The following is a 12,183-nucleotide window of genomic DNA, read 5'->3' on the forward strand; positions in this document are numbered from 1 at the left end:
CTCTCTGCCTCTCTGCCTCTCTGCCTCTCTGCCTCTCTGCCTCTCTGCCTCTCTGCCTCTCTGCCTCTGCCTCTCTGCCTCTCTGCCTCTGCCTCTCTGCCTCCTCTGCCTCCTCTGCCCCCTCTGCCCCTCTGCCCCTCTGCCCCTCTGCGCCTCTGCGCCTCTGCACCTCTGCACCTCTGCCTCTGCCTCTGCCTCTGCCTCTGCCTCTGCCTCTGCCTCTGCCTCTGCCTCTGCCTCCCGAGTGCTGAGATTAAAGGCGTGTGCCACCACTGTCCGGCCAGTTTCTATGTTTTAAGAATACAGCAGTACATGCTTCCCTCTAAGAGAGTCTTGGGGCAGCCCAGCACTCATCCACTCCCTTCACATCTGGGCACTGTATGCTGCATAGACTGGAACACAGCAAGAGGAAATCAGCTATCAGGCACACAGAGCTGATGAAGAAGAGCAATAACATCCAGCAGCACTAAGCGCATTGCTGTGGGACCTTAACACTTATCTTTGCAGTCCTTGCGCACTGTGTCCTAAAACTCAACATAGCCCAGGACTCTCCCCGCCTCCCCGCCCTCCACCAGTAAGTTTGAAACATCTCAGGGATTTTTAATGGTGTGAACCGGGCTTCCTCTTTAAAGCTGCCCGTCTGGCTTGACATGGAAAAAGGTACCGCCAAGTGTCCCTTCATTCCATCTAAGTTTTTGGGGAAGGAGCTTGAGTCTCTGCTCCATGGCCATATCTACACTCATCTGATACTAAGTCTTGAGGAGTTTTTTTCTTCACGGAAACTCCTCAAACACTTCCTCCTTCTGGATTCCTGGCCACTCCCATCAAATGTCTGCCCTCTGAAACTATATTCTTGTATCAGACAATATATCACAGGCAGAGAGAGGAATTTAGCAATCTTTGCTGAAGACATGAGTAGACATCGACCATACACCTTCTCTCGCAAGTTCCTACAGCCTTGGACCATTGTATAGTTGAGGAATTACCTGCTTTGTGGAACTGAGATCAGTGTGGAAGTGAGGCTAGGACTGTAGCTCAATAGAAAGCAGTTGCCAAGCCGGGCGTGGTGGCGCACGCCTTTAATCCCAGCACTCGGGAGGCAGAGGCAGGCGGATTTCTGAGTTCGAGGCCAGCCTGGTCTACAAAGTGAGTTCCAGGACAGCCAGAGCTATACAGAGAAACCCTGTCTCGAAAAAAAACAAAAAAAAAAAAAAAAAAAAGAAAGCAGTTGCCTAGTGAGTACAAAGGTCTGGCCCTAGGTTCCATGTCCAATAAAGCAAGAACCTCAATCTGCTAACAAACCAAAACCAAATGAAACAACAACAACAACGAAAACCAAAACCAATGGCATAGAAAGCAGAAGTGGGTGTTGGGAGGTTAGCATAGCAGGTGGACTGCAGCCTGGACAGTTACTGCTCAAAGGACCTCTGTGGCCGAGGTGATCATTGCTTATCCAAATAACTGGAAGCTTCTACATCTCTCACTGTCCAGGGCCATGTGTCCAGTTCTAGCCAATGCTTTTTACGTGGAGGTGACACGTGTCACTTCCAGGCTGATGTCTAAGAGCTCATGTGCTCCCGATACGACTTTCTCTTGCCTCGGCTGAGTAGCATATCAACAAATAAATAATCTATAATCTTTTCCCTCCGACTTCAGATGGGCAGATGGCAAATTTACATGGTGTGAAGCTACTGAATTGTGCAGTGTGGTTGTTGCAGCAGCTAGCATTAACTACTCTTAACTGTCTTTAAAACTCTAGACCATGCAATATATAGTAAGCATGCAGAAGATGTTTATTGATAACGAGACTGGGTGATCAAGTGTCTACTTCAGAAGGAGGAGGATCAGGTCATTTTCTACACATGGAAACACAACAGCAAAAGCAAAATCCAAAGGCAAAATCCATCTTCTGCTTTTTGGGAGAGGAAATTTCTTATCTATAATTTTTTTTTTGTTTGTGTAAATGGCTTGCATAACCATTGAATTAAATTCTAATTATTCAGTTCAACCTAATTTATCAACCGTTTGCTGAATAGCCTCCCTACCAGGCCCTATGTTCAGAACTGGGAGGAGACTCTTGCTCTGGTTCACAGGGGTGTTAACACACAGCTGAATGGGACAAATGTATAACTAATGAAGTTAATAATCTAAAGTTCAGACTCAGTCTGCCTCCCCCACCACTGAATAAGCATTTTCTTACCGCTCCTGTTAATATCCGTGTCAAAGTACCATCAAAGCCACTGCTTTTTCATTGACATAGCTACACACTCATGTCCCCTCCACCAGGATTTACAGGTGGCCACAAGGCCAATTTTGCATCGAGTCCTCTGAGATATGCAAGCGCTACTGCTGAGATTCGTGAACAGAGTCAAAGGGGCAGGAGAATTCGATGTTCTGAGCATATTCTTGGGCCGCTCTGGTTTATTAAATCTGAAGATGTGGGAAAGCTACAGATAAGATTTGTGGAAAGACCAGTTGGGGGTGGTGAAAGGAGAGATTCTGGGCAGCTGGACCAGAGAACACTAAGAGGAGAGAGAGAAGAACGGGATGGAGCAGAAGCCTTAGGGAGACAGAGCAGAGGAGGCAGGAGGGGGATGAGGAAAGGCTCCTGTGTTAAGAGTCTCATGTCTACTCACTAATCAAGCAGGGAATAATCATGGGAATTGCCTGGGGCTTAGCATGAGTAGAAGACCAAGGACTGGAAGAATCAATCACTCCAACCCCTGTGCTGTGTGGTCAAAGAAGCAGAGAAGCCAGGACACGGGATCAAAACCAGACTGAGGGAGGGGATGAGTTTGTCTTGAAGTACTGGGAAAAGGTAGCCTTTTAATTCAGTGACTAGGAAGGAGACAGAACTTGACAAGGTTAGAATCGGGGAGCCACTTTCCAGGAAAGGAGGGCAGGAGCCCAGGTTAGCAGGAGAGGTTGGAGGGTGTGAAGAAAGGGGCGGCTCAGTAGGACAGGCTCCTAGACAGGAAGACAAAGGGCCTCCAGAACATGGGTGGAAGGTGAGTTTTGTGGAATTATGGGGTGAATAGGAGATTCTCATCATGGGGAGAAAAGATCAAACAGGAGGACAGGATTGAAGGTCCTGCAATGGGGTTGAGCCATGTGGGTGAGTTGGGCTTGGAATGTTCAGAGCAGACATTGCCATAGGAAGCACGCGATCGGCAGTGTTTGGTGGGTGCTAGAAAGAGGGTACTGAGCATGGGACAGACACAGAGGTAACACTTGAATATGATCTCAGTCTATTTTAGCATGGGTGTGGCTAGCCATGCAATAATCCAGGTTTTGTATGGTCTCCCCTTGACCTATCCCTTCAACACAGTATAATCTTCTCCTGGCAGTCTGTTCCCCTTCCCTCAGGCTATTTCTTCCTCCTTTGCTTCCCTGCTTAGATTTCTCATCCAGCCTGTGACTGTAACCCTGCATGGAGTGGCTTTCCAAGGCAGAGTCCACCCTGACACTACTCCTCAAAACAAAGATGGACTAATCAAGTTGCTTTTCATAATTCTGCTCCAAGAGCCCCACGACCCCTTAGCATCTTGTAGATTTGTTTCATCTTTACAAGGGGCTTGCTTCAGAGAATCAAAGCCACACCTATGCCCTTGGACAAGTTGAGTTTGTGAATTATCAAGAATGCAAAGTGCCTATGATGCATGAAATAATTATCCACATTAGAAGCAAAATTCGACTTTATCTTCCAAGGTGAGATGGTGTCATATATTATATTCTACATTGTTATAATATTATAACCGGACAACTCTTGTTTTTAGGGCAAGTATAGCAGATATTTTAATTGCAAACGCAGAAAAAGGAAATTGTAATTTAATGATAATGATCGTTTTTTACACCTCACAGAGATCCTGCTTTTTTAAAAAAAGTAATCAAATCGAAAGTACAATTGAAATCACTCTCAATAAATTTTTCTGTCTATAACAAAATACCACCCCACCTTCCTTACTTCCAAGTCTATTCAGGCAGAAGCAAGTCTCTTGCGATTGGAAGGAAGCCTTTTATGTTCTCCTTAAACAACAAGGTTCAAACTAGCTTTTACCAGCACGTCCTTATATCAGACCCACTCTATTTGACTGCTGTATGAATTCTCCTATCTCCTACATGGCTACTGTTCCCTTTGATGCAATGCCAAATTCTCTATTCACACCTTTTATTGGGAGCCAAGGCTGCCACAGTCACACCTGAGGCTGGATTGCTCAGTCCCGGGAGTTTCTGAGGACGCACAACTCCTCAGCCTTGCCTCGATCACCTCGCCTACCTGGAAGGCCCAGGATGGTGAAGTATGGCCGGCACTCGGTGAACCCGGAGCTCTGTTGCACGCAACTCCTCCAGAGCCCTTCATACTGGAACACGGCTGTGACTGGGTTGTCATACAGGTCTTGAGTGCTCCACATGTCCATCCCAGTGGCGGCTATGCAGCCGGCCAGACCCAGGAGGGATAAGAGAAGCCCTACCACCTGGCACGTGGTGGTGGCCATGGCTTTAGCTGCTGGGCGCAGGCTTCCAGGAGCAAGCCACTACCCTCCTGCTGGGAAGGTTCACAGCCTCGGGCCTCGCTGGGGAGCACTCTTAATCAGAAGCTCCCCTCAGCTCAGTGTTTGTTCATACTGTTTTCCTTAGATAGTTCAGTTTCGCTCCTGCTTCAAGGGCATGGTTTTCATTTGTTGGGGAAGCAGCCCCAAGAGGCACTTGTCTGGTTGAGCTTTGCAGCCCCGGTGGTTGGAACGTGGAGCAGGCTGAGTGGACGAACCGACTCTCCCCTCCTCCAGGCCCTCCGGGCTCTGCCTCTGCCCAGAACGCATTATCTAGGGGAAATCAAAGTTTGTCCTCTACCGTGACAGCATGAGGAGAGACCACCAAGGCTGACCCTATCTATAACAAAACTTGCTGGGATTCACCCATTTGTCCCTATTGTAATTCAGACTGTAATACATTCTCCTTGTACTCCTATGTCACCTTTCTGTTCTGATCCCCAAAGGGCAGGGCACCTGTTATTATTTCATTCGTAAAGAGGTGGAAAAGGAATTTGTCCAGATGTTTTGAACTACAAGTACTGTAACAGGCAGCAGTAGTGATTCCTACCCTTCACTTTCAGACTAGCGTTCCTTCTCTATCTACAAACCGAGAGGCTGGAACAAGCAAAGTTGAGAACAGGAAACCAGGTTGTAGAAATGTACCCTTGATCTGCAGGTATTGGGATGGCCCAGGGAGCTGTCCTTCATAAAACGGAACTATACAAATACCAAATACCACACACACACACACACACACACACACACACACACACACACACACAACCACACCCTCTCTCCCCCACCACTTCTCTAGACATGGCAAGTTCTCCAGGAAGCCAGCCCATATTTGAATGTTATCTTGGATGCACCCAGTCCCGATAAACACACAAAACAATAGTTAACATGGATGGTCTTCTCGGGCAACCCTCTCCTTGACTGCACACTGCTTCCTGTGGTTGGTATTTGTAGAGAGTGAAGCATGAACCAGAACAGTCCCAACGAGGGAACAAGCCAGCCGTGACAAATGAGCTGCTCCGAGTGCTGCTGAGCCGAGCTACAAGGCCGAGACAATTGTCAATGCTATCGGCTTCTGCTGGGGCACTGAGATTGATCGATTAGGTTGAATAATGTTGGTGGAATGTATTCTAGATTAATTCTCGACATTGCTTCTGGGGGCACTGCCAACCTTGGTTCTACCGGAGGCCGTATTTGTCATTCCCACAGAGCTCTGTGTGTGTGGTTCTCAGCTATCTGGTTTATCACTCATTCCTCCTAAAAATGTTGGTTGTAATGCAGCTAAAATAGGTTGAAACAGGTAAAAAAAATTGATTTACCTATTTTTATTTGTAGCAGTTTCTCTATGATGTTTTACACTGACTTTTAAAGTTGGGGAGGGAATCTTATTTCAGTAATATGCTTTCTTTCTTGGTTGAAATGTGGCAATGAATTTTTTTTTTTTGTGTGTGTGTTTTCTTTTTTTTTTTTTTTTTTTTAGGAAAAATTAAATTCAAGTGCTAAACTAAAGCTAAATCTACCTACATAGAATCTGAATGAAAAGAGAGAAATTATAAGTCTACACACTTTAGAGGATATATTTAAAACACCTGGAAGGTGAAAATTTTACTTTCTGGGTGCGGTTTCTGTGCTCTTAATGAGAGACCATTGCTTTAGTTGTCTCTGCCAGAGAGTGACTGACTGGGTGGTCCAGGGAGGAGAATCTGAGTTCCTGTTTGTGACAACAGGTGTTGTTAAAACGGACCACGTATCCCTGTGTGAGTTCAGTCCCAGGATCTGATCCTATTTACAGTAATAGCTTCAGTACAATTTTGTTTAATAATCTCTAGAACGGAGCGAGATGTGTTGGTGACGTCCTCGGGGGAAATCACCTGGTGTTCAGCTTCAACACAGCTCCCTGTCACTTCGGCCAGTGCGTTTCCAGGCGCTGATGTTATTTGGCCCGCACTGGAGAGATGATTCTCTCGGTTTTCTTAACCTTTTCAGCTAGAACAGCAACTGAGTAATGTGGCAAGAATGGTGATCCAAAGAGCAATGAAAACATTATAGGTAGGTATTAGTTCAACTAGCTAGGAGAATAAACGGCACGTTTATTCATTTCAAAAAGCCACTACATGGAATATTAAACTTCTGATTCTAAAAGTGTTTGGTGTTGGTAATAGATTTGGAGTCATTTAAACAAATCACTCACATTTTAAAACTCCAAAACTATTGGCTATACTTTCTTAGCAGTTCTCTGGATGAATCATTTTGGTAAAGAGATTACAATTTCCATGGTCAAGAGACGATATGTTTGGTAGTTTGCTATTCCTATTTAGTTGTGCTTTGTCTTCAAAGGTCTTGCAAGGATACTTTCTATAACTTACTAGTCCTTTACATAGATGTACTGCTATTCACATAAAGACTTTCTGTTCTCTGTACCTAGATTTTTATCTGCCTCTAATTTCCTTTTATATGAAAGCAATGTCACGATAAACACTTAATATGCAACTTTTCCCAGCATTTCTGGTCACTCTTTTAAGATAGACTCTTAGGTGAACTAAGTTGTCAAAGAGTGTGAAGTATTAAAGCAATATCTCCTTTATGTAGAATGACATCCCCCATACATTTTATTCGCAACATTGCTATTTAAAAAGATTGTTCTAGGCGCCGGAGAGATGGCTCTGTGGTCAAGAAGCCTGACTGCTCTTCCAGAGGCCCGAGGCTATTCCCAGAACCCACATGATGGTTCACAGTTGTCTGTAACTACAGTTTCAGGGGCTCTGATGCCTTCTTCTGGCCTCAGAGGTCACTGAAAGCACACGGAGCATAGACATACATGCAGGTAAAATACTCACACATATAAAATAAAGACAAAAGGGAGAATAGTTCTATACTTTCACCTACCTTGTGAAATTCGTAAGTTATACATGATCCTTTGTTTTAATTTGAATTTGAACACTTAAAAGTTTATTTTATTAGTGTGTGTTTGGAGTGTGTGTGTGTGTGTGTATGTACATGATACATTTCTGGTGGTCAGAGGACAATTTCCAAGAGTGTTAGTTCTCTCCTTCATCATGAGACCCAGGGATTGAACTCAGGCCAATGATATTTGCTTTCTAAGCACTTCTACTGCCTGAGCCCTTTCTACTGGCCCTGAGGTCCTGAAGGTTTTTTTCTTCGTTTAGAAGAACGTTTGGGCTGAGTGAGATGGAGCACACACCTTTAAACCCAGCTCTTGGTGGGGGTTGGGTAGGCTTTGAATTCAAGGCCCCTGTGGTTTATAAATTGAGTCCTAGGCCAGCCAGGGCCACACAGAGAGGCCTCATCTCAAGAAACTCACAACAGAATTCTGATAAGGCAAGTGTTTTCTTTCTTGAATTGGTGTCTGCCCTGCTCATTCGTTCATTCACCAACACTTTAACATCTCTTACCATCAATTGATGTGAACTATTTGGGAATTGCAGTAACACACTCTACTGCAGGAAGTATAACAAACATGTTATTGGCTTTTCACCTTTCATTTCCAGTTTTTGGAAAAAAAAATACAATGTATTCTATTTTATCTGCCTTTCAGTATCTGGCACATACAGTGTGCTCAGTTAAGTGCTTGTTGAATGATGTAGCCAAATGAACTGATTTTCTCCTTCATGCTTTCCTCTGTTGGTTTTATTCTTAGAGTGATATTTCCCATACAGGAGACAAACACATTATACATTATCTTCTATTTAAAAATATTTAAAGAGTAGTTAATATATTTTTACATTTAATTAATATTGAATTTATTTTGGTATGCAATGGTTGATAATTCCATTTTCTTCCCATAAACGCCACTCAATAATTTCTGCAGCATTTTTTGAATATTCCCTTTCCCCTGTGTTTTGTAAAACCTCTTGCATCTTCCATTAAACCCACATTCGTGTCTTTTAACTTTTGTTCCATTAATCTGTTGGTTCATCTTTGTGGCAAAACACAACTCTAATTATGGAAGCATTAAAATTGGGTTGAATATCTGTATAGTATAATGAAGACCATCACTTCATTATTTCTAAACAAAAACAGTTAAGCATTCCTCATTCGAATTTTCTTATTGATAAGGACTCAGCCAAATTGTCAGAGGGAAACCCCTGTGTCTTTGATTACAAGTTCTGTGATGCCCAGGGGTCCAGGATCTGCGGAAAGCAGCTCAGGGGGACCCTGTCCTGCCACTCATACTGCAGGGCCACTTGGCAAATTCTTTAACCACTTGGTGCCTCTGTCTCCTCAGTGTGTGCAATGGAGGAAATGAGTTCTTCTTTCATGGGATTGTTGAAAATATTAAAGTATAGGCTATTTAATTTAATGAATATATAATAGTGTAAAATATATACCAACATATACTGATTTCTTAAAATAATGCCCAGCACACAGCAAGGACCGAGACACCCACTATTGTTACCTACTTTATTAGTTGAAGACAAATAAATATTTTAATAATATTCTCACCAGGAATCTGAAGAGTTTAAGAAATGTCACTTTGGCAAGACATTTTGCTTTTTCCACTTGACTCCTGTCAACTGTTTATAAATGTTACTCCTTAAGTATTGTGGCCTATGGCTGTGCTATGTGGCTGCCTCTTCCCCGACCCTCCTCCCCTCACTCCTATCACACAGAGCCTGTTTTTCCATTCTCTCTTACCTCGCTGTCTTTTCTCAGATATGAGTCTCCCTGTCTGGAAAACTCTTCCTTTGCCTTTCTCTCCCCACCGCATCTTCCTCCTTCCCCCTCCCTCCCTCCCTCCCTCCCTCCTCCCTCCCTCCCTCCTTTCTTTCTTTCTTTCTTTCTTTCTTTCTTTCTTTCTTNCTCCCTCCTTCCCTCCCTCCCTCCCTCCCTCCCTCCCTCTTTCTTTCTTTCTTTCTTTCTTTCTTTCTTTCTTTCTTTCTTCCTTTCTTTCTTTCAGAAATGAATTGCCTTTAATATATCCGCATGAAATAGTTGACTAAAAGCATGATTACATAAATCTGATACATATGACCCAAACTTTTTTTAAAAAATGATGATATCTATTTAAAAAAAATAGATGACAAAAGTCTCTAGCTATTCAAGCCCCTTGATAATTATGTTATCCATACTCAGAAAGCTTGAAATACGTTGGTGCTCAGCAAATGTTCATTGAATGAATAAATATTTCTTCTAATGCCACCATTTCTATGAGATTGTTCAGCCCCTATGGTTTCTAACTGTGTGAGGGAAGCAAAGGGTTTGCTTTTCCTTCCTGTGTCCCCGAAGAGGGAATCTTGTCTACACTATCATCTTGGAACAGGTTGACCTCTGGCTGTGAGCCCAGTGAAATGCCTCCTTTTCTAGGAAGGCAACGGGCAGTCCTATGCCTCGAGTTCTTTCAGAGCAGTGGTTCCCAACCTGTGGGTCACAACCCCTTGAGGACGAATGACCTTTTCACAGGGGTCACCTAACTATCAGAAAACACAGTTTTTTTTTTTTACCTTACGATTCATAACAGTAGCAAAATTACAGTTAAGAAGTCCCAGTGAAAGTAATTTTATGGTTAAGGGAGCCACCTAAACATGATGAACTGTTTTAAGGGGTCACAGCATTAGGAAGGTTGAGAGCTGCTGCTCTGGAGGGCTGTGTTGTGTTCAAGTGATTCTTGCTGAGCCCGAGACTATGTTTGCATTCCAGCGGAAACTTTAAAACATTGGTGCTTTCCTTCCAGGGACAATGAAAAAGAAACTCAAACAGTAATGCCCTGGGTTCTCTGGCTAGCCCTAGATAGTTTCTGTGTCTACAGGGGTCGGCAAACTTATGTCCTTGATTGCCGAAGAGCATTTTGCCTGGAAGGGCATTGCTCACCCTGCAGCACCAGCACCTAAGCTTGAAGGTTGTGCCTGGCAGTCAGTCTGTCAGTGCTGACTACATTCATTTTACAACCTGCTTTTTTGCACAGACTGGATGGCAGCCATTACCAACAGAAATACAGAGTGCAGAGGAAAGACCTTTGCCCATTGGATTCCAGAAATAACTGTGTTGGAGCTAGATTTCAGGAGTGCGATGGCCGTCTTTCCTCTGATGGACAAGCCCACTCCAAGGAAGCACCAGGCCTCAGACGACTTATGGCTGCAGACATTTTGTAAAGCAAACCCATTGAGATAGGGTCTCTGCATCAACCGTAGGGATGGTGGATCTCTACAGATGGTGAATCTATGAAGGGATAAAGCTCCATAGAATTCCCATCTTCTCTTGCTTCCTTTTTTGGGTATTTAAGTCTTGACCCTGTGGTCAAATGGCAAGTCCCACCTAGAGAAGTCCCTGTGCTGTTTCTGATCTGTCCTACAATACTCAACTTAGACCAATCCCCTTAGTAAGACTAAGACTTCTATGTGTATCCATGGAAGGAACAGATAAGCAAAATTAAAATGACACTGCCCCCCGTCCCCCGCCATTCTATTAGTGAAAGACCTTTTCTGCATTCTCTTCTGACTTGAATTTCTTTTCAAGTTAAAAAGACCAATCCAGTAGGCACAAACCCTATGTGGCCAACACGCCAATCTGGGGGAAAGGGCTTGGCAGCCCACAGCTTTTCCTCATGGCAGAACTCATTTGTCAGGCAGACATTCCTGCTCTGGGAGGGTCTGGAGTCTCGTTCCTTGAGACCGATACTTTCTGGAGGTCAGACACCTGGAGGTCAGGGCCTTCCCGACCTCCAAGCCCTGGCCCATCCAGTGCACCCCCGAGAATCATGCCTCTTTCCTTCAGGTCTTTTTCATATCCCATTTCTATTCTTGCTGTTAGCTTCAGAATTCCTGGAAGCAGGGACCAGGCCAGGAGGCCTGGGTGTAGAATTTGTTCAGGAGGTCTCTGACTCAGCAAGGGGGCTCTTGGCTCTATGAGGAGAACGTGGTGAGTATCTGGGTCTCCTCAGTTCTGTCCTTGAGGGTGGTTGAGACAATGCCATTGCTCATGTAAGAGCTATTAGATAAATGTGTCCTTGGGAGAACTGGGCTCCAGAAAGTTCCTCTCCCTATACTTCTATTCCAACCATTGTGGTAGTGACTGTTGCTCCTGTCAAATTGGAATCTTAGTTTCACTTGCTTTTTGGTCCCTCTCTGGGTGTCTCAGGCAGAGGCTGCTGCCCTTTTGCTACCCCCAGCCACCCTATGGTCTTTTTACCTGGCAACCCCAACAGGGTGAAGTAGCCTCGGCACTCGGTGAAGCCAGAGCTCTCTCGGACGCATGAACGCCATAGCCCTTGGTAGTTGAATACAGCGGTCACTGGGTTGTTGTATAAGTCCTGGGTGCTCCACTGGTCCATACAAGTGGCTGCAATGATGCCCGCAAACCCGATTAGTGACACCACAAACCCCAAGCCCTGGCAGGCGGTCACCGACATGATGGAACACAGAGTCCACACAAATGGAGAGGACAAGAGACAGGCAGGTTCTGAGGGCACCGAGTATAGGGATGGCGTTTTCTCTGAGAGGCTGGTGCACACGTCACGAATGGACAGACGGTGTGATGGGGTGGGGGTGGGGGGACTCACCAGTGCCGCCTGGGCTTGCCTGTTTCTTTATCTACCTAGGCGAGATAATTTCCACAACATGGTACCAAGAGCCATTTGTTTTCCGCCATATGTACACTCTACTCACTGTTTGCCTTTGAA

The 12,183-nt window shown here is 44.7% G+C and overlaps 1 protein-coding gene across 4 annotated transcripts in view; it reads right to left on the bottom strand.

Moving 5' to 3' along the window:
* Positions 1–11,959, bottom strand: part of Cldn18 (claudin 18) — a 25,048-nt gene extending 13,089 nt beyond the window's left edge. For 2 of the 4 annotated variants that reach the window (XM_021172862.1, XM_021172864.1), the window contains exon 1: positions 11,694–11,959. In XM_021172862.1, the coding sequence (XP_021028521.1) occupies positions 11,694–11,913 (220 nt within the window). In that variant the 5' untranslated portion in view covers positions 11,914–11,959. Of the gene's footprint in view, positions 1–4,276; positions 4,613–11,693 lie in introns of those variants that run through there. The other 2 variants (XM_021172861.1, XM_021172863.1) reach the window with 1 other exon arrangement.
* Between the last annotated feature and the right edge of the window lie 224 nt (positions 11,960–12,183).

This window comes from Mus caroli, chromosome 9 (genome assembly GCF_900094665.2).
Source record: "Mus caroli chromosome 9, CAROLI_EIJ_v1.1, whole genome shotgun sequence".
Taxonomy (NCBI): domain Eukaryota; kingdom Metazoa; phylum Chordata; class Mammalia; order Rodentia; family Muridae; genus Mus; species Mus caroli.